Source organism: Coffea arabica, chromosome 2e (genome assembly GCF_036785885.1).
Source record: "Coffea arabica cultivar ET-39 chromosome 2e, Coffea Arabica ET-39 HiFi, whole genome shotgun sequence".
NCBI classification, from domain to species: Eukaryota; Viridiplantae; Streptophyta; class Magnoliopsida; order Gentianales; family Rubiaceae; genus Coffea; species Coffea arabica.
This window is the reverse complement of record NC_092313.1, coordinates 24192666-24213940: the sequence shown is the minus strand read 5'-3', so window position 1 is coordinate 24213940 and position 21275 is coordinate 24192666. Positions and strand designations below refer to the sequence as shown.

General features: G+C 36.8%; 2 protein-coding genes across 2 annotated transcripts; one reads left to right on the top strand and one right to left on the bottom strand.

Moving 5' to 3' along the window:
• Positions 1–14457: 14457 nt before the first annotated feature.
• LOC113732082 (uncharacterized) lies at positions 14458–17933 on the top strand. The gene is made up of 5 exons (XM_027257687.2): positions 14458–14742; positions 15349–15465; positions 16110–16144; positions 16719–16819; positions 17316–17933. The coding sequence occupies exons 1-5, from the start codon at positions 14519–14521 to the stop codon at positions 17400–17402; spliced, it is 564 nt and encodes a 187-aa protein (XP_027113488.1). The 5' UTR covers positions 14458–14518; the 3' UTR covers positions 17403–17933.
• A 562-nt stretch (positions 17934–18495) lies between these two features.
• LOC113732081 (uncharacterized) lies at positions 18496–20572 on the bottom strand. Its single transcript, XM_027257684.2, has 4 exons — positions 20443–20572; positions 19197–19308; positions 18969–19093; positions 18496–18870 (listed from the first exon to the last, which is right to left on the bottom strand). The coding sequence occupies exons 2-4, from the start codon at positions 19279–19281 to the stop codon at positions 18637–18639; spliced, it is 444 nt and encodes a 147-aa protein (XP_027113485.1). The 5' UTR covers positions 19282–19308; positions 20443–20572; the 3' UTR covers positions 18496–18636.
• Between the last annotated feature and the right edge of the window lie 703 nt (positions 20573–21275).

The following is a 21275-nucleotide window of genomic DNA, read 5'->3' as shown; positions in this document are numbered from 1 at the left end:
GCAATTGAGGGTTATAAATTTCTTTTGGTAACAATCGATTATCTCATTAAGTGGGTGGAAGTGGAGCCCCATATCGCCATCACTGGCAGGTCCATCAAGAATTTCTTTTAGAAACATATCATATGCTAGTGTCAAGAGTTGCGAATTCATTAGCATTTTACCTTGGTAAATCACCTTAAACCAATGGCCCAGTCGAAAACTTGAATCGAACCATTTTTTATGGCCTCAAAATCTTTTTGGACCAAGCGCAATCATTCTAGGTTACTAAGCTACTCAGTGTTGTAAAGGCTTACCATACTACTTCTCGTACGACGACCTTGTACGGTGACCCAAGAAATACTTTTATTCTTAATGTATGGGGCCGAAGCAGTGGTTCCTACTGAGGTTGTAGTACTGAGTTCCCGCCTCCTCGCATATGTCACCAAAGCCAATATGCAAGAAAGACAAGTAAACCTCAATCTTCTGGAGAAAAAACACGAGTTATCCTACATTCAGATAGCCAATTACAAGGACACTTTGACTCGATATTATACAACCGTGTCAAGAAAGGAGCTTTTTTCGAGGAAGATTTGGTTCTGCAAAAATTCAGTTAACCGAGCACGCCCCTTGGGTAAACTTGTTTTTAAAGTGAAAAGGACAATACAATATTGCATCGGTTAGTCCTTCCGATTACTACAAATTGGCATTTAGATATGGCACTTTGGTCCCAAGAATGTGGCATGCAACCAACTTTAGAAAATTTCACCAATAAAATTTTTATGTATCGTTCGATTTTGGTTGAAAGTTGCATTATGTTTTTTGTATTTACCTTTTTTGGAATTGTATGTGAATTCTTTTTTAATTTTTATCTCACTACTATTAAGAAGGAAAGGGCAAAAGACGTCTCAAGTGCAAGTGTCCCAAATACTGGCTTGAAAAATAGAATAGAAAGGAAAGAGGGAATTCTCGAATAAAATAAATGATTTCATTAATGACAAATTTCAAGTACATTGTTAATTTCGGGAACTTTACCCAAACATTACAAAAGAGAAAATTTTTATTGGTCGGCTACATTCTCGTCTTGATATTTTCCAGCGTCCTTACCTCTTCTCTCGCCACCCTTATTCAACTCAGTTTCGCCTTTCAACAATTCGGTCTTGATTTGTTCATTATATTGCTGGATTGTATGGGATGGATGGTGGTCAGCTCACATTCCTTGAAGGATTCGATTGGCCAACTCCTTTGCATCGGCATTATAACGTTGACTGTTTGTCAAGGCTTCTAAGTTCATGTCAAAATAAAGGCATTGAATTTCATCCACTACTGAAGTCCACCCGAAGGAGAAGACCGCCTTGCTCATGCCCACCAAGTTCTCCAAAAATTTGTTGGACTTGATGTATTAGCTGACAATTTCTAGCACGGCCAAATGAAACTCGGCCTTATGTACTTCGGCCTATTTTGGAATCAGGTTAGCTCTTCCAGGGCCATCTTCAAAGAAAGGAGCTACATAGTCAGGTCTAGGCATGGCCACGGTTCCAGAACCAACGGTTCCAGAACCAACGGTTCTGGTTCTTCAAAGAGGTAGAACCAGAACCGCACCATATAAGATGGTTCTGGTTCTGGTTCCAGAACCGGCGGTTCTGGTTCTTCAAAAAGGTAGAACCAGAACCGCATAGTTCTGATTTCGATTCCTTATGGTTCTGGTTCTGGTTCCGGTTCCAGTTCCGTATGGTTATATACAATTTTATTTAATTTCTTATCTTTACCAATTTTAATACGAATAGAACAATATATTTAAAATTTTAAATAAAATGTAAAAAAATAAATACAAAATAAATATCATATTTTAATTTTATTATTATTCTACAAAGTACGAAATAATAAATAGATAATACAAATTTTATGAAAAGTACATTACAGTGTCAAATTACATTACACTATCAAATGGTAATCATTTTAAATGGAAAAGAAAATATTTGATTTTTTCATTGAAATTGAGATGAAATATCAAAACAAACATTAATTATTTAATCATCTTCATTGCTTGCGACGGCACTAGAATCAGTTGTATAATTGAATTCTTCTTCTTCATTTTTTTCCATTTCTTGTTGTCTATATTCTGCTCTAGTCCAATCATCCACGCATGCTTGAATTTCTAGTGATTCTGGGCTTAATCTCGATCTTGTCTCATCCAAAATGCTTCCACCGGCACTAAAAGCTTGTTCCACTGCTACTGTTGATGCTGGAGTTGCTAAAATTTGCTTAGCAATAAGGGAGAGGATAGGATAATTCTCTGATTTTCGCTTCCACCAGTCAAGGACTTTAAACTGTTTAGTTAAGCTACTATCATCATGCTCAAACTTGGTAGTTAGATATGATTCGAGTTCCGTATTAGTATTAAGTGAACCCTTTTGTCGTTTTGACCTTTCAAGAAGTATTCTATCACCAATCTTGACAGCCCTTTTAAGACTATTATCAGTGTTACTCGAGGGTTCCAAAATACTAGTAGGAAATCGATCACCATAAGTAATAAAAAATTCATTATATAAAGAACAAATAAGCTCTTTAACTTCAAACACTTTTTTACTAACATCGTGGGCATAATTTTCGCTACTATATATTTGTTCATAATATGATGACAAATACTCATGCAAACCATCTAATCTAACACGAGGATCAAAAACAGAAGCAACTAAATATATATGTGGAATATGTTCATAATAGTTAGTCCATTTCCTAAACATTTCCCTAATAGGTTGCTTCAGAAAATCATCATTTTTAGCTTCATTTAGACAACCAACAATATTACACGCCTCGGTAAGGAATAAATGAGTAGTAGGATAATATACACCAGACAAAGTATAAGTAGCATCATTAAAAACTGATAAAATTTCTAAAATTTTATTACAAACAATCCAATTATTTTCATGCAACAATATTTCGGTTATGTTAGTTGCAAAGAATGCACATAATAATTCACTATAATTGTGTGATTCTTTGAGTAATTCAAATGTTGAATTCCAACGAGTAGGAACATCTCTTGAAAATCTTTTTGGATTTTTTCCATTGACTTTACAAAAAGTGCTCCACTTTTTCATTAATTTAGGGTGTGCCCATAAATAAGAAATTGCTTTTCTAATAGGTTTTATATGATTTTCAAGTGCTCGTAAACCATCTTGTACGGCTAAATTTAAAATATGGCATGCACATCTAATATGAAAAAATTTACCACCTAATCCAGGTTGGCAAAGATCTCGCAACTCTCCAATAGAAGCGGTATTTGCGGATGCATTATCAAAACCAATTGAAAAAACTTTTTTACATAGACCATATTCTCCCAAAATAATACTAATCATTTTAAAAATGTTTAGAGCATTGTGAGATTCATCAAAAATACGAAAAGCTAGCACTCTTTTTTGTATATTCCACTCATTATCAATCCAATGACAAGTTATGGCCATATAAGAATGTACTTGCCAATGGTCACTCCAAATATCGGAACATATAGATACACGACTATCTAAATTTGAGAATAATTGAATTAACTCTTTTTTTCCTTGATTATAAATATTTTTAAGTGTTCGTCTAAGAGTGGTTCTAGGAACATTTTTAAATTGAGGATTTAAAGAATTTTGACAATATTTCTTAAAACCCAACTTTTCTCCAAAACTAAAAGATAAATGTTCAATAGCTATCATTTTTGCTAATTCATTCCTATGTCTTTCTTCACTAAATCGAAATAGAGAAAGGTTAGAAGTAGCAAACCCGGTAATTTGTGTTTGTTTGTTGTCGATGCCCAATTCTTGAGGATGAAACTTTCTCAAATGCTTGTGATACTTTCCATAGCCATCTCCCATTTTGTATTGATAACTTTTTGGACAATAATTGCACTTTGCTTGACTTTTGCCATTGACGTCAATTTCTTTGGTGAAGTGCTTTGTGAAGATTTCAGATTTAGGAGTTTTGCTTCCACTTCTTTCCTCGGCTTCAATTGTTTGATCTTCAAGGATGGTTGTCATATGTTGACTTTCTTGAGTTGGACAATCATCAAAGTTGAAGACTTCATTTGAAGGAATATTTTGCTTACTTGATTTTGAAGATGAGCTACTGCCATCAAAACTTGCCATTTGATAGCAAATAAGCAAAAAACAATTGTAAGTAATAATTTAATACTTACAAATTATAATGATAGATATTAGATGAATAAAAAGAATTAAGTAATTAGTAAAATATATAAAAAAGTGAACATGAGCAAAATAGAATAAAAGTGAAAAAATTAGGAAATAGATGAAGAAATTGAGAGTAGTTTAGAGATGGAAGAGAGAAGATTGATTTTGGTGTAGTAGAAAATAAAATTTCAAGTCTTATTTATAGGACAAAATGAAATTAAAAATTTGGAACGTTGTATTGTAACGTTCCAAATTTGTAACGTTGTATTGAAAATTTGGACAAAATTACAACGTTGAATTGTAACGTTGTAAACTTGTAATTCACCCTAACCCCCAATTTGTCAAATTTAGCAGGCAGCCACCTTTCTTGTTTTTTTTCTATCCTATGCTTTGTTTCTTTCTTCCGTTGAGAACCTGAGGACCTTTGTGCAAGTCAGGAGGAGCCCCCGAGAGCAAAAATTGAGAGCAAAAATTGTGGTGGCATCATGATGACCAAGGTCATCATGATGTCTCTACTTTTATTATTTTTTATATTAATTATTTTTAAATTTTTTAACGGTTCTGGAACCGGCGGTTCTGGTTCTGGTTCTATTTTTTAGAGAACCAGAACCGGAACCTTTATCCAAGGTTCTACTACGGTTCTGGTTCCGGTTCTGGTCCGGTTCCAAACGGTTCGGTTCCGGTCCGGTTCCCGGTTCCAAGTGGAACCATGGCCATGCCTAGTCAGGTCCTTGTTAGCTACCTCAAAGTCTAAGGCCTTCCTAACCTTGGATTCGGTAGTCTGAAACCTGTCCAATAGTTTAAACTTCTCCTCTGTCAACTTGCTATACTGAGATGCAATCTCAGCCACAAAAGCATCGTGTTGCAACAAGAAGCAAGTTAGTAACAGAGTAATGTGCCAAAGGAAGACATTAGCAAAAGAACTTACCCCTGTTTGGTGACAAAGTAGTCCTTAAAAAACTCAGCCGAATTTCTAACCTTAGTATAGGCCCGATTTCTGGGCAAGGTCGGCGCCAGACACAGCTCTTGAGCCACCTAGGGATAGAAGGTTCAGTCATTGATGTTCACCTTCTATTTGGGGCAAAAATGCTCGGGAGGGTGAACGGTATTCTTAGCGGGAGTGGTCATGGACGAGATCAATTCCTAGACCACAAAGAGGGGACCCAAGTATCACCATTAGCCTTTTTCTTTTTCGGGTCCGAAAAAGTCTCAAGTGAAAATACAGGTGGTCGAGATGTCACAATCACCTCCACATCATTAAGGATAGTGATTGGTTGGGATCTTGAGGGGGCAGTTTGAGTTGCCAAACTCTTGGCCCGAGGCATTTTCACATGGGGCTTCCTTGAAGTCCTCTCGGTCCCCTTCCTTTCCTTTTTCACAATCTTGGTTCCTAAGGTAGTAATTATGTTGATAATATTCTCCACTGTAAAAATGAAAAAGCATATCAATTAGTGCCTACATTGCTCAAGGAAACGAATAGAGGAATGGAAATTACAATTTTTCTTAAGCCTTTTGTAATAGTAAGGCTTGTGACTTGGTTGAATATCCGCACAACTAATCCCGTCATTCGCCAACACGGTCTTAGAAAAGAAATAGCTAAAGTTCACTAGATTCGATGTATTCAACTTTTGAAAAGTTTTCTCCTTCACGTTACTTGGATCGAGATCTAACTCATTTATGGCAGGTCTCCATGGGAACCCTTGAGGAAAGAATAGAGCCGTGACAAAGAAGAACCCATTTTTCTAATGCTTAATAGAAGACGGGGTGTCCACTACCAAGGGCCTCATCGGCGGGCGGATACCAAAATAAAACCACCCACTATCTTGACCCTTGCGTTTGATCGTGTAGAACCTTCTGAATAGGTTTACCGACGCATTAATATCGAGATGCTTGCATAGCATCTCAAATCCCATTAGAATTCGAATTGCATTTGATACCAATTGGGTAATCCAAACTCCCCAATAGTAGAGACTTCCTCGTAGAAATCTCGTCAAGAGTAATCTCAGTCCTATCTTAACTTGTTCATGGTAGATGGCAATGTAATCTTTAGAAGGCGAGTAGGCTCGGTGCCCTTCTCGGGGCACATTGGCTTTCATTATAGGAGGCCAAGAGTACTAATCAAGAATGTTTTGAATATTTTGTTGGATACAGTAACTCTTGAAATCAGAGACAAATCTGAAGTCAAATTCGGCTATATTCGTGGAAGCTATAGGGATCCTTGGAACTGTGGAAAATTCATAAATAATTGCTTCCATGGGCATTCCCGATGTACCTTCTTGAGACACCTCCCGTTTTCCGGAAGCCCCTGAAACGTGCTTTGATTCCCCCCGATCACCGAATTCTTCCCTTACCAAACTCTCTTCTTCTCCCGAGGCTTAGGAACGACGTTGGATTCAACATACCATGACGAGTCACCTAGTTACTTACTCGTATTGACATCGAATGAGTGAAAGATCCATGCATAACTTCTAGAAATATTATCAAAATGAATAAGAAAACCGCACGATAAACTGAGGACTATGGAAATCAAAAATCGAATTGGCATGCAAAGAAAAAGAAAGGGATCACAGTTGAAGCCAAGTCATTTATTTATAGGGGAGGCCAGAAGTCGAAATGTCGATCCATGTAACCTGTCCGCTCGTAATTCATGCCCCACATTAATTACTCCTCTTTTTACGAACTATTGAGTGTCCTATCAATCAACCACTATACTTGTCCAGTATACTCGTTTCGGCCACTACTCTAAATTAGGGGGCATGATGTAGTACCTAAGATCATTCTCTCGAAATGGTCCATTAATAAGTACTCCCTCCATCCCATTCATTTGGTTATACTTTCCATTTTGGGATGTCCCAAAACAATTGTCATGTTAGAAAAGTCAAAACAATTTTTAAATTCTCTTTCCAATATAACCCTTCTTTTTAATCATACATTCAAATTTAAAATTTGAATTTGAGGGGGTAAAATTGGAAAGAGAAGCCCAAATATCATAATCAAACCACTATTCTTAAAAAGTTGGATTTCCTAAACATAACCAAATGAATGGAACGGAGGGAGTATGTATTTTGAGTAATTTAAGTGTTTTATTATTTAGTTTTAATATGTTTTATTCAATTTTATAGATAATTAACTAGATTTCTAGTGAAGTGTGCATTTTTTGGTTCGAAGTGTGAAAAATTTCATTTCCATGTGTTCCAATGGCAAAAATTTTATATTTTTGTAGGTTTTAATAATTCAATCATCAAATGAATTGAATTGAGAAGATATTTGGATGATTGTTGATGATTTAAAGTGATTTAAAGAGAATGTGAAGTACAAAATATTCAAAAGGTGATATGCAATCAAGTATAAAAAAAGAAATATTTGATAGTTTTGACACCTTTTGGTATTTTAGTTATATCTTGATCTACAAGTATGAGATTGAAATGATTCTTAAACTATTTTGAAACTAGCACATAGCTCTACATTTCTTATGAAGATATTGAAATTTAGTTTATGAGTTTTCCTAGTTAAAAAGTTGAAATACAGTCTTCCATTTCTATTGTCAAAAGCTGAAATAGGATTTTGACTAGTCAATAGTCTTTTAGTCATTTCTCAGTCTATAGAGTTCCAAATTAGATGATTCTTAAAGTGTTGAAAAACTAACTTAAAGGGTTATAATTTTCATATTTTTTCAATAAGAGTTAGTTCATCCTTCACCATAAAAAAAATCAGTTGAAATTGATACAAAAACAAAGAAATGTTGAGGACTGATTAGAAAAATGCAAACCTGTAAGAGAGGACAATACGCAACCTTAACTCACGTTTTGAGGGTGTGTATTCACATTTTGGTTGCTTTACAGCTAGAACCAGTTTTACTTCAACTTGCAATTATTTTCTATTACTTTTGGACCAATTTTTTGAACGAACTTTAGCTGAAAAGTGCATGAAGCATCTTGAAAACTTGGATAAACAACTTTTGGGAATCTCAAGACACAATTTACAAAACTTGAAATATGATTGCTTGGAACTTTAATTCTCTATAAATAGGGTTTTTGTTGAACTTATTTGAATAAGTTGTTGAGCTTATTTGACAACTTTGCTGGACCTGATGTAGTACTTGGGATCATCTTCATGAGAAGATCCATCCCGAATGCTTTCCGATGTGCGAAATTACCTTGTAGTTTAGAGATCCTGTGAGCCGAATATACTCACGACAAGATGTAATTGAAATGACATTATACATGTTTTTGCAGGCCTACACTTCTGTACTTGCAAACCTACAGCTAACCTACTGTCGCATCCTACCCCATTAATATGGCCTGAACTCCAACGACACCCACAGGTTCCTCTATAAATACCCCATTTCTTGAACCCCAGAAGGTAACAATTTCTTAGCCCTCCTATTCAGTAATTCATTCCTGAGCTATCAACTCTTGCTAACTTAGGCATCGGAGTCAAATAGGGGGAACAACCCCGCCTTTGCTTCTAATTTCTTACAGGAAACCAGAGTTGGAGTATACCGATCTCCAGTTTTCTCAGAAACTCTGGTCGTGACTTTTCAGTAATCATCTCATATTAAGTTAGTGAGGATAAGTATGGTAGTTTATTACTTATTAATAGCAATTCCCATGACATAAGCCTTATTTAAGCCTTGGATAAAACCATAGTTTGGCCATGTCTATAGTTCAGCTTTCGACTAACGTAGTGCGGCCAATGTAGTTCCGTCATGACATGTGTTATGCATTAATTTTTCGAGCATCTACAACAAGCATCCCTTTTAGTTACTTGGGAAATTGTACACCTAAGTGTGTTGGAAAATTAAATCAAAGCTCAGTTTTTTTTTTCCAAAAGGGGAAAACTCCCCAACTTTTATTAATTGCAAACGCTAAAAATATGAAGGAGGGAAAAGTCCCAACCTTCAATACATGCCAGAGAACTAGGAGTACTATTCCTAAACATTAAAGTTGCGAATATATGGATAACCTATTGCATCCAAATTAATCAACGACCGAGCTCTACTTGGAAGTTGCTGATGAGATTGGAAAGTAACATATGGACAATGGACTCTCCAGAGATAAAGCAACTAAGTTGTCTGCCACGGCATTCGCCTCACGATAAATATGTGTAATGGTCCCCTTCACCTTGCATAGTAACAATCGAATTTGACTTAAGACGTTACACAACGGCCACTTACCAACAGATTGACTAGTAACCAACCGTACCAACGCTAGTGAATCCACTTCCACCAAAATATCTGACAATCCTGTTCCAACACACCACTGTAGACCAGTTAACAATGCTAAACCCTCCGCATGTACCACCTCATATTCCCTGAATTCCTTATAAAAAGCACCAAGCATCTTCCCTTCAAAATCTCATATCACTCCACCGCCTTTAGACAAACCATTTGACACACTTGCATTGGTGTTAAGTTTGATTGACCCTCGAGGAGGCTTCATCCATGATATAGCCTTCGGACATAAGGATTTAGCTGGTTTGATCCGAAAGTAACGTGCAAAATACGTATCCGTATCCCCCTCCAACTGAAATCTGTTCAGCATGCGTGCAGCCCCCGTAGCAACCAACCACCCATTGATATCGAAAATAACTTTAGAATAGACAGGGGGGATATTTCCAAACCGAGCATCGTTTCTACTACGCCACAGAAACCATAACACTACAACTGGTATAACACACCGAACATGATCCAATCGCCCATTCCCAGAAGATTGAAACCACACCACTAGCAGCGAAGAAACACATGAGAATGACCCCCACGGAATTCCGCAAGCCAGAAAGAAGTGCTGCCAAACAGCACTTGCTAACCTGCCATGCAAAAAAATATGATTCAAAGACTCCACTGCATTACCACAGCAATCACATTTGGAAACCATGGAAATTCCTCTAGAACGGAGCTTGTCGTCCAGAGGAAGAAAATCAGCCAATACCCTCCAAACTAAGTATGACATTTTTAAAGGCAGCAAAGGACACCAAATTCCACGCCAAACCAATGACAGGTTACGCCGCTGTCTAACTAAATCCCAGGCTGACGACACAGTGAATGTACCATCCGCTGAAGGAGCCCAAACCAATTCATCCTTAAGGGTCGGATCAACAAGTGTTTGTGAAATAATATTAACAACAGATCGAGGAAGAACTTGGAGGAGACGTTCAGTATTCCACCCCGTAGAGGTATAAAACTCAACTACTAAAAAATGAGAAGGCACACCAGCAAACTGTCTGCTAAGAGGTTCGTCGAATAGCCATCGATCATGCCACAAATCGATGAATCCCTCACCAAGCCGCCAACGAATATTGTCTTCAGTTATAGCATCAATTTTGCTTCAATTGTTGCCCTATTTAATAACCCAATATGGCATTTGAACTTAATAAATTCAGATCTTAATATGTTCATATGCGTTTGATAATCAAAATTGAACATCTAACTCAATTAAATAGTCCTGAATTTTCTAGGCAAACTTGGTCTTAAAATTAAGTGATAAACTATTCACTTATCACTGAATGTGATATACACTTAAATGCATCAAATTTAATACTTAACAATCCAACAACGTAATAGATTTAGTAGATTTCAGATTTTAGTTTTCAAATTTCAATTTTATCAAACACACTATCGGTTTCAGAAGTCTCCAGAGCTTTAGTTTTAAAGCAACCCAGTATGGTTGAACAATTAAAAAAAAGAGAAAATATTTGAGAAAGCTTCCAAAAAATTGTAATCGGGAGTTTAGTTGTTAGGATTTTGAGTTCAATAAAATTATAATTTTTCAGTGAATTTATTTATTTCAGCTGCTTGATTTTATCTGCTAACACTGCGTATATGATGCATTTTAATTTTCAATATGATGAAAATACTTGAAAAAAGTATGCTTTTAAACTTTAATGCAATAGATGTGCCAGTGCCACAGAAGGATATTCTTGTCTATTTATATATATGATTATAACGCAAAAGTTAAGTATGATATAGAACAGTTATGGGTGACTTGCTTGATTCCATCAATTAATGTGTTATATTTTGCTATAAACCATTGCCCTTTCAGAAAAAAAAGCAATGCAATATTCCCTGTTTAGATATGAGGGTCCTTTCATCCGAAATTTGATCGTGATATATCCGGGATAGTGTTTTATTTTTTCCCAAAAATGATATGATTTGTATTGATGGACAAAAGATGTACACTTAATGAGCAAAGGCCAAAGTGATGCTCTACAAAAGTGTTAAACACACTGAAGATTAATCCATTCCTCATCTTAAAAAATGCCCAAGGCATAATCAATAATCATTTTACACATATTATCAATACCCCTATCAAAACAAAAGCAGCATTTCCAGAATAAGGACCTCAAGTTGTTGATGTCATCAATTAATGTTGCCATTCTGATGTCCCTAATCTTCTTTGACAAAATCTCCTTGAGCAATTGGTTGCTGGGAATGTGTACTGCTATTTCCTTCCACTACTTTCTTTTGGCCTTAATGATAGCAAGCTTAATAGCTTCAGCAATGTCCAATAGTTGATTTTTTGAACTTCTATCATTAAGTGCCCAAGTTATCACCACCTGGTTATGATTGTTTTTTGCAATGATCCCCATTTCAACTTTGCTTGACTCTTTTTGCACATGAGTTGTTACTTGGAGTTGAATTCCTGCATTCTCTTCAACTGCCGCTACTGATTCTTTCCTTGCTCTTCTTATATCAGCAGAGTTCAGTCTTTCTTTCTTTCCATGGCTATTACCAGTTCCTGCCATTCCTGTTGTGCCTCGTGAACAGTTTTCATTGGATGTCATTGTTTGGCATTGAACTCCCAATCATTCATGTTCTTCCATATTTTCCAAAGTATGTTGGCTGTTAGCTCAATATGATCCATGCCATTAATCATACTTGTTGCTCCCATAATAGCATTCCACTGTATGCTCTGCTATTCCATGCCATTCAACTGGTGACATTTTCCATACCTCTTGAGCTTTCTTGCAATAGAAAAATACATGCTCAACATATTCTTCTTGCTCACCACATCCTTTATAGATTGGGTCACCTTTTTGTGTTCTTCTATGTATTAATCCATTTACTAGCAAGGCATTATTGATATACCTCCAGATGAAGTGCTTTAGCTTACACTTGATGTTAAGCTTCCACAGTATTTTCTATGTTTTCCTGCAAGAGTTAACTAAACTGGATTCTCCCTCTGCTCCTCTTCACTTCTCTGGATCAGTTGCCCATTTGCACAGTTCCTTGTAGCCTGATTTGACCGTGTAGATTCCATTTTCACTATGAATCTAGTAATTATAGTCTTCTCTTCCTAAAATACTAATGGGAATTTCCAAAATTCTTTTTGCATCCATCTAGTTGAAGGTCATCTAAAGCCACTGATAAGTTCATCTACCATCATCAGGGTGCTATGTTGAGGTCTCTCAAAGGTGATTTTGCCATTTGGATTCCCAGGGATCCACTTACCCTTCTAGATTCTAGTAGCCTTGCCATTTCCAATCCTCTTCCTTGTTCCTTTTTCTACAAAGTGTCTTATTCCCATTATGCTTTGCCAGATCCAGGAAGCATTCTTGGGTATTTTGCACTTAAACACTGATTCTCTATAGAAGTACTTTGCCTTCAGAACCTTGCTGACTAAAAGGTTTGGGCTTGAAATTAATCTCGCTTTGCTAGAAGTGCTTTATTGAAATTCTGAAGGTCCTTACATCCCAAGCCTCCCCATTTTTTCTCCTTAGTCAGTTTACTCCATGAGCACCAATGCACCTTGTTTTTTTCTTCAGCTTCTTCCCACCAGTAGTTGGCTAACATGGAGGTCATTTCTTTGCAAAGTTTGTTTGGCAGTTTAAAACAGGACATTGTGTATACAAGCATAGCCATTGAGATAGCTTTTAGTATTACCTCTTTCCCATCTTGACTGAACAATTTGTTCTCCAGCATTACCTCCTTCCATGCTCTGGGATGGTGTTTTAAGTAACACAGGAAATTGAAGCCCCATGCCTTTTTCACCTTAACTTCCCATCCATTCGGACAACAATCCTTCCTATTCCCAACTATGAGATCCCAAGTTTCGAACCCTTTCTTTTAACTTTCCATCTGTCATGACAACCCTTCTTACTCCTAACTACGAGTTTTTATTTTTCATCCATCTCGATAACCCTTCCTATCCCCAACTATGATATTCAAGTTTTGAACTCTGAATTTGGTAGCATAGAGAATTTTAAAAACCCTTCCCGATCATTGGAAAAAAAATGTTATTAAGAATAAGAAAGACAGAGAAAATAATAAATAAAACTAAAAGTGAAATGTTTTGTGGATATGTGACTTCTATCCTAATTGACATTTAATGTATAATAAGCAGTTGTTAATAAAATAGGAATTACATAACATTTTTGCTAAATACTTTTTAATTTAATATGATATGAATTTTCATAAGTTAAAAAAGCATGCTTTTGAGCATGAAAAGAAATTTTTTATATGCACAATGAATAAAGCTATTAATCGAACCGGGTAGCTCGCGAGCCGAACTCGACCCGGCTCGATAAGGGCTTGATTCGGCTCGTTTATTGAGAGAAACGAGCCGAGCGAGTTCAACTTGATGCTCATTTAATAGACGAGTCGAGCATAGCTCGACTCCATACTCGACTCGTTTAAGCTCGACAAGCTCGAATAGTAGGGGTATTAGTGTCATTTCATTATATATTTGATACTCTACAGGCTCGAGTTTGAACTCGAAACTGCTCGAATAGTAGGGGTATTAACGTCATTTTTATTGTGTATTTGATACTCTACAGACTCAACAAACTTGAGCTTGAGCTCGATAAGCTCGACTCGATTTTGAACTTGGGCTCGAGTTTTCTACCAAGCACATCGAGTCGATCTTGAATAGTTTGTGAAGCTCGAATTACTAATCGAGCGAGCTCGAGCTGGCTCGATTAGGGGTTCGAGTCGAGCTCGATTATCACATACTCGAGCTCGATTAGGGGTTCGAGTCGAGCTCGATTATCACATACTCGAGCTCGACTCGGCTCGTTAACAGCTATAACAATAAAGAAATAAGAAAGATTAGAGACATGAAAGTACATGAGGTAATTATTAAGTGCCTCTAATTAAGGGGGGTTAATTTTCATTTAAGCCTAAAAATTAGATTTGTAAAAAGATTAGTGCTTCAAGATGCCGAAAAGGTATTAGAGTACAGTGGGCGTCATTTGAGAAGGGGTTAAAGACTTCAAGCACATTGATCAAACTACGGGGATTATTTGGTAAATTGATCAGACCCTGGAGGAGATAAATGTAATTAAACCATTAAACAAAAACTGACCCACTAAAAATAATCATCATCCACTGATACCAAATTAACAGAGAAACAGAAGAGAGAGAGAGAGAAGAAATGGCTGTGAGACGGAGAGTGGTGGCGACGCTGCCGACCCTAATGCGAGCCCTAAGAAAGGACGAGAGTTGTTTGAAACCTAATAATAATATGGGAATTGGAATCGGAATGATAGCTGCCGCCCAGCAACACCAGCGATTGCCTTCGCTCAGACGAGCTTTTTCTCTCTACGATCAAATCAACCTTATCGACAATGTCCCCGAAGATCAATTACGCTTCCAACAGTAATTATTACTATTTTCATATCATTACTTGTGTACTTTTCTACTTCATTGTTTAATTTGAATTTGATTTTCTGAAATTTCTCTCTTTCTCACAGAGTTAGCTGTGTCAGGTTTTATTTTCTGTTTGATTTAGTATTTTTTTTTAATGTTTCGTTACAACCTCAAGTTACATAATCAATCATGTGTAATACGCAGCATACCGTTTTTGGACGTATGATATGTTTTTGAGTTCAGTTGTTTTGATTAAATTAAGGCTCTTCTTTTCTCCTTTTTATTAAGTTGTGCTTTTCAAAAGGGAATGGTTTCTTTTTAGAAAAAAATATTTTTTGGGAGCAGTTAGTAAGAATTAAGCTGGAAAATTTGAACTGGAGAGTGAATGAGGTTTTTCCGTTGCTGCTTTTACCGGGAATAATGTTCGAGTTCACAACGCAGAGAATAGTATTTTCTGTTTTCTTGTGATTGGATACTTGTCACCAAAAATATGAAGGTTTATTGAATTCTGGATTTCTAATTTCATTTGATGATTTCGATAGTGAAACGGTCTAAACTAATATGCTAAATATGATTTCTTACTCTGGTTTTTCTTTTTCTTTTTTTGGTTTTTAGGTTTACTGATACAGGGTTTATTGTTAATGGGGTTAACTATGAAGGTAGCTTGCTTTGTATTGGTAACCTGCTAATGTCTTGGAGTCCCAAACAATTCTCAGAGGTCAATGCTGAAAGGTACTTTCAAAATCTTCCATATTTGTCATGACATTTTTTGGTGGGGGTTTGGAAAAGGAGGAAGGGGGGGGGGGGGTTGAAATTTGATTTCCACCCAAAATGAAATCGTGTTCGATTAGGACAATAAGATGCTGACTGCAGAATATTTTGTGTTTTTTGGTCTCAGTTAAAGCTACCAAGTCTAGATATTGAAGTTGCATGTCTTCATTTGCTGGCAGTTCCTTTTCTCAAAATTTCTCAATTTGAGAATTGAGATGACAGCAGATGTTAGATTTATAGGTGCAGGGCAGCTGTGAGTTTCTTTGGGTTTTTTTGAGGGGGGGGGGGGGAAGAGAATTTTGGTAGGAATAATGATTTCATTGAAAGTGAGGCAGATCTACCTGCTAAGCTTGGCGGTGGCAGATCGTATGTTCAGGTTTTTTGTTGAATTTTGAAGACATAGGAAAACTATTTGTTCAGGTTTCTTGTTGAATTTCAAAAAGATAGGGAAGCTATTTCATCGTCAGTATGAATAAGCCCACAGCTTTTTGAGCTTTGATGCTTGAGACTTAGTTCACTGAAGTCCATCTTTTCGCTTATTAAGAAAGTTAAGATTTTGTTTTTGGGTTTGATATATTTACATGATGTTTCTTTGTTTGGTGCAGCTTATCTGTCTTCAAGACTATGCGACCAATACCAGGTGAGAAGTTGAAAAGCGAAAGCATTTTTTAGTAGCAACATGGTCATTGACTGTTCTTTTAATGAGATTTTCTCCTCCTTTGCAAGTGTCTAGTTATTTATCCACATGATTGTTGATTTTCAACTGCACTTCTGTAGTCCCGCTGTTTATACCTGGCAAAGCAAACCTGGTTCTCACTTTTGCTTTGTAGATTTTTTTTTTTTGGGCATAGTTTTGGTTTTCCTGAAAGATGGTTTTCCTGAAATCTTTCAGTGGGCCTATAGCCCTTTCCTTCTATTGACATTGAACAAAGCGTGCACTCATTATTACAAACCATAAATATATTTTAATGTTGGGGTTTTTTTTTTTTTTTTTTTTTTTTTTTTAATCTTTGATCAGCTCGTGTACTAGTTCTGAACTGGAAACAAGATTTACACACTAGTGTCCTGTGTGCAGCTTTTGACAGATTTGGTGAACCTTTTGACAGATGTGAACCTGTTGAAGTAGTAGTAGTAAATTAGTTTCAGTGAATCACTTTTTTGCAATAAGCTTTTTTCATTCAGTTGTTAATTTCTATATCTGCTGATGATATCAGAAATCTTAATTCTTGGTTGTGGGAGGCATATCCAGCCAGTAAGTCCTGACCTTCGGCAATTTATTCGGTCTACTGGCATGAAACTTGAAGCAATTGATTCGGTAAGTGTACTGCATTGGTTTTCTTACGGATGGTAAATTACCATTTGTAAACTTAAATGCAGATGAATTTAATCGATGATTGATAAAGATTATACAACAGGCTTAATGCGAACTCATTATAACTCATGAATTTCTTCAAATGTTCATTCATACAACCAGCACCCTTGCAGATTTCATGTGTTTATATCTACATCTTTTAACAAGATTGTATCTGGATGTTTTGCTTGCATTCTACAGTGCCTTCCAGTATGAGTTTTGTGCTTCCTTGATGTCTTAATATCTGTAACATGCATAGAAGCGCTGTCTGTGGACATAGAGACTTGGCTTATATCTTGATGACTTAGCCTTTTGTGTATCTCAATCGACTTGAACCGGCAGTAGTTATTCTTAGACAGCAAATTTTGGTGAAGCATTTGTTGTCGATTTTTGCTTCTCTTCTGCACTTGTGTTTTTCTGGCATTAATTTTTCTAGGTTCTTATGTTCCTCATATGGCAGAGAAATGCTGCATCAACATATAATATTTTGAATGAAGAAGGAAGGATCGTTGCTGCTGCGCTTCTTCCTTATGGGGTGGAGGACTAGGACATGCACCTAATGTTTGCGACTAAATGTTTCTCCTTTGCCTTTATATGTAAACGTGGGAGCAGCCTCTGTTCAATCTTCATCAGAGTGATACAAGCATTATTGTCTGTTTTAAATCAACCAGACGCTTTATACAGAATGGCCCGGACGAATTGACAGTTGTGAGAGCATTGGCTTGTTCCGTGTCATCCATTCCTAATGCTGGTCTCCAACAGAAGATTTTACGTATACATGTTCTTTGTACTTTTTTCTGACAGAACGCAATGACAAGTCTAATAATTACGCTGCTTCTAAGAAGTTTGACATGCTATCGTACAAAAACTCATTTTCTTTAGGCAATTTCTTCCTATTCTTCCGTTTCTTCGCTTGACTGAGTTGATTGCTTGTTTGTATCTGGGATACATTTGGCTTTTGTAACATTGAGAAGATGGCATCAGGACAGTGGTATTATCCTGTATTTTGGGCTCGTCCCATGTTTTTTCTGTTTAATAACTATGGAATGAAGCTGTGCTTCATTGACGATTACTTGCACATGCTGATTGCATCTTAAAGCATTCAATTGATTTCATCCTGCCGCTTTTAGAGTTCTAAACATTTTTGCTAGTGACAATGCTTTTGCAAGGTAAGCTACTCTTGTTTGCTTGTTTCGCGTGTTCAAGGTGCTGAAGCGATAAGGTTGCAGGCAACATTGTCAAGGGGCTAACTAGGCTGGCACTGTCTTCTTGGGTGGGCTGATAGTTACTAGAGATCAAATCCCAATAATCTCGAGACCACGAATTGCCCAAATGAAACCAGCTCAAGGGTTTCCAGCCTTGCCTTTTCCTTTGGGATGAAACTCTGGCTCTAGGCTTATGGAATAAAGAAAACTGAGACTTTGCAGGAAGGATTTATTGCTGAACAACATGGTACTAATATGCAAACTCACTTAAAAATTATGTTAATATGTGATTTCGTAAACTTACTGATCCCTGTTCACAATCATATGTTTCGGTTGCCATTTTCTGCTAAAAGAACCTATTAATTTCCCTCAAGAATTTATTTCTATCCAACAAAATCTTTCTCCAGATAGACCTGGAAATCTAAGCAGCCAAACTTGGACTCAAATGAAAAAGGCACTAGAAAACATGGAAACTTTCTGGAAGCATCAAATCTCGACATTTTGAGCTCATCAAACAAAATCAACTAAAACCAATACTGTAAATTATACAGCTTCAGTTAAGGTGATAAGATAAACCTAAGCAGTTGTCTTCATCTTAGGAGCTGCACCACTTGAGTAAACCGGGTGAATTTCATGACCCTCCTTGGGCTCAACATGCACCCACTTACGTCCAGTCAGTTTATGTCGTTCAAACTTAACACATCCTTCTTTTAAAGCAAAAAGCGTGTGATCTTTCCCCATTCCAACGTAATCACCAGGATGGAAACGGGTTCCCCGTTGTCGAACAATGATATTTCCCGGGATCACCCTCTGCCATTATCAAAAGGTTCCAATTAGAATTATGAATGAATCATGAGGCTATGTACAACTAGCATTTCAGGCATATAAGTCAAACAAAGTGATCTGACCTCTCCACCAAATTTCTTCACACCGAGATTTTTGGGTTTAGAGTCTCGCCCATTCTTGGTTGATCCAGCAGTCTTTTTGGTAGCCCATCGCCTGAATACCAAGCTTAAGCCGTCTCCAGATGCATCTACAATTTTTATACGCATTAATCATTTCTAATCTCCATTGCACGTATCAATATTTGAGATAGTGTTAAACCTAACCACTCACAAGTAAGGTAAAAATTTTACCAGTTGCAGAACTGTAGACAGGAGTACTGGTGATTACTTCTCTGATGGTCAACCTCCTAAACAGGGATCCAGTAATGTTCATCATACTTCTAACTGAAAGAGAAAGAAAAACCTGGTGCCAAAAAGGAGCTTGTTCAGACGAATTAAAAATAGACCAAAACATACTCATGAGTGGTAAAACTACAAGCGAACATCAAGCCTAAGAAAAATGAAAATGCTCAAGTTCTTGCATTGAAAATCATGGATACAAGGAACCAGTTGCAGAGAAACACAACAAAATCGATTGGAAAAATGTCAATTAAATCCATTCAGGATCCATAATACATCCGCAATCAAGATCTGCAACAGACAACGGTACGAAGATATACAGATAGCAACACATCATATAGCATCCTAAGCATATAACATCCTGTTAATTTGCAAAAATACAAGTCCAACATGCTCAATAGGAATCCTCTCTGTACGGTGGTATGCTAGAGAAAAAGATGCCGTTTCAACTTCCAGTTCGACATTGTTAGAAAGAGACGGTTTTGCTGTTCTAATACACTCTAAAGGATACAGCATGGACCAAATTCTAATCCTATTACATCAGCTTGATCCTAATTTCTGTTGGATCAACCTAATTACAAGTGCATAAGTATTGCAATGACTAAATCCTAAGTCAAAAACAGTTTCTCTTTCTACACTAAAATCAAACAAAGGTTGTGTAAAAACACAGTCAACAAGAGAGAAAAAAGCGAATAAAGAGTAAATGCGTCAAATGAAAATACTCTGTCACTTAGCAATGCACTCCCACTAAAATCAACTAATATTCAGCTAATGACAGCAGTCAAGAAAGGAAGATTATACAATAAAAATTTCCCAATTTTACTAAACAGAGCAAAGCCCAAATCCTGATGACAACCCCATAATTAGATAACTATTATACTGTGAAGAAGTAACAAAAAAGTTACAAATTTGGGTCGGTGACAAAAGATGCACATATCACTTTATTGGGAAAAAAAAAAAAAAAGCCTTCATTTGTATCTCATCTTAAAACTGTCTCGCCCCCTAAATCCTACATACTCCCAAAACCCTTTACTAGGGTTAATCAATAATAGTATTATTCAAGCTCAAATTTTTTATGGGTCACTCCAAATGTTAATCCAAAATGCAATCTTCTTCAGAAAGGGGCAAAAAAACTTAAATGACTGAAAGGTATGGGTTGAAGGAGAAGGACAAGATAGCGGAGAGGAAATAAGCATACCACGGTACCGGAGGGGCTCAGTCCGGAAAGACTTCGACAGGGCTTGACGAGGAGGGGGAAGGAAGAAAAGGGTTTTAGGTAGCATAAGGGTCTGTTTGCTGCTTGCGTTTTCTGCTCCGAAGCTAGAAGAAATCGGGTTCGGGTCAATGGGCTACTATGTTTAAATTTTATTGAGGGGAAATCACCAATTTGGTTCCTAAACTTTTTCACTTAAACCAATTTAGTCCTTCACGGTTTTTTTTCACCAATTTAATCCTCAAACAATTTTTTCGAGTCCAATGTAGGACTTTTTGGGCGGCGCCACCACATTTTATGTATTTTTCACGGCGGACCAGGGGTATAATTGGAATGACAGGTATAATTGTCTAAACACCTTTACTAAAATGGCAGCTCTGTCACGATAAGCAAAAGAAACCCCTGCAAATCGACTTCTTCAGAGCTCATAGGAATTAGGCATTCTGATCAAAATGTAAGAAAATGTGATTGCCAACAGAAGATGAGCAGATCCGTGTCTTCGATGAAGGAAGGTGTCGATGGCGACAAGGATGGTGAAAAGGAAGCAGTTGCAGCAACACTATCCAGTAAGCTTTAACCAGATCTTACTTAGCTGAACATTTTCTGCTATGCTTGTTTGATGTTTGAGCAACTGCATGTTAGTTTAGCCTTTTCATCAAAATGTTAAAGCTAATGTGTTTGTACTTTGTCGTTGTCTGTGGGGCTGAAGTAGTCGAACATTTTCTTCTCTGTTTAATGACAGTGTTAAGCATGTGGGCGATTAATTAGTGGAATATGGTACATTGTGGAGTTGACGTGTTTTTTTAAAAATGTCTTCT

Excerpts from the sequence above, each read along its gene's own strand:
- LOC113732082 (XM_027257687.2), top strand. The coding sequence starts at position 14,519 with ATGGCTGTGAGACGGAGAGTGGTGGCGACGCTGCCGACCCTAATGCGA. Across the intron at positions 15,466-16,109 it reads TCAGAGGTCAATGCTGAAAG|CTTATCTGTCTTCAAGACTA; the intron begins GTACTTTCAAAA and ends TGTTTGGTGCAG. Across the intron at positions 16,820-17,315 it reads AACTTGAAGCAATTGATTCG|AGAAATGCTGCATCAACATA; the intron begins GTAAGTGTACTG and ends CTCATATGGCAG.
- LOC113732081 (XM_027257684.2), bottom strand. The coding sequence starts at position 19,281 with ATGATGAACATTACTGGATCCCTGTTTAGGAGGTTGACCATCAGAGAA. Across the intron at positions 19,094-19,196 it reads TGTCTACAGTTCTGCAACTG|ATGCATCTGGAGACGGCTTA; the intron begins GTAAAATTTTTA and ends TAAAAATTGTAG. Across the intron at positions 18,871-18,968 it reads TGAAGAAATTTGGTGGAGAG|AGGGTGATCCCGGGAAATAT; the intron begins GTCAGATCACTT and ends TGATAATGGCAG.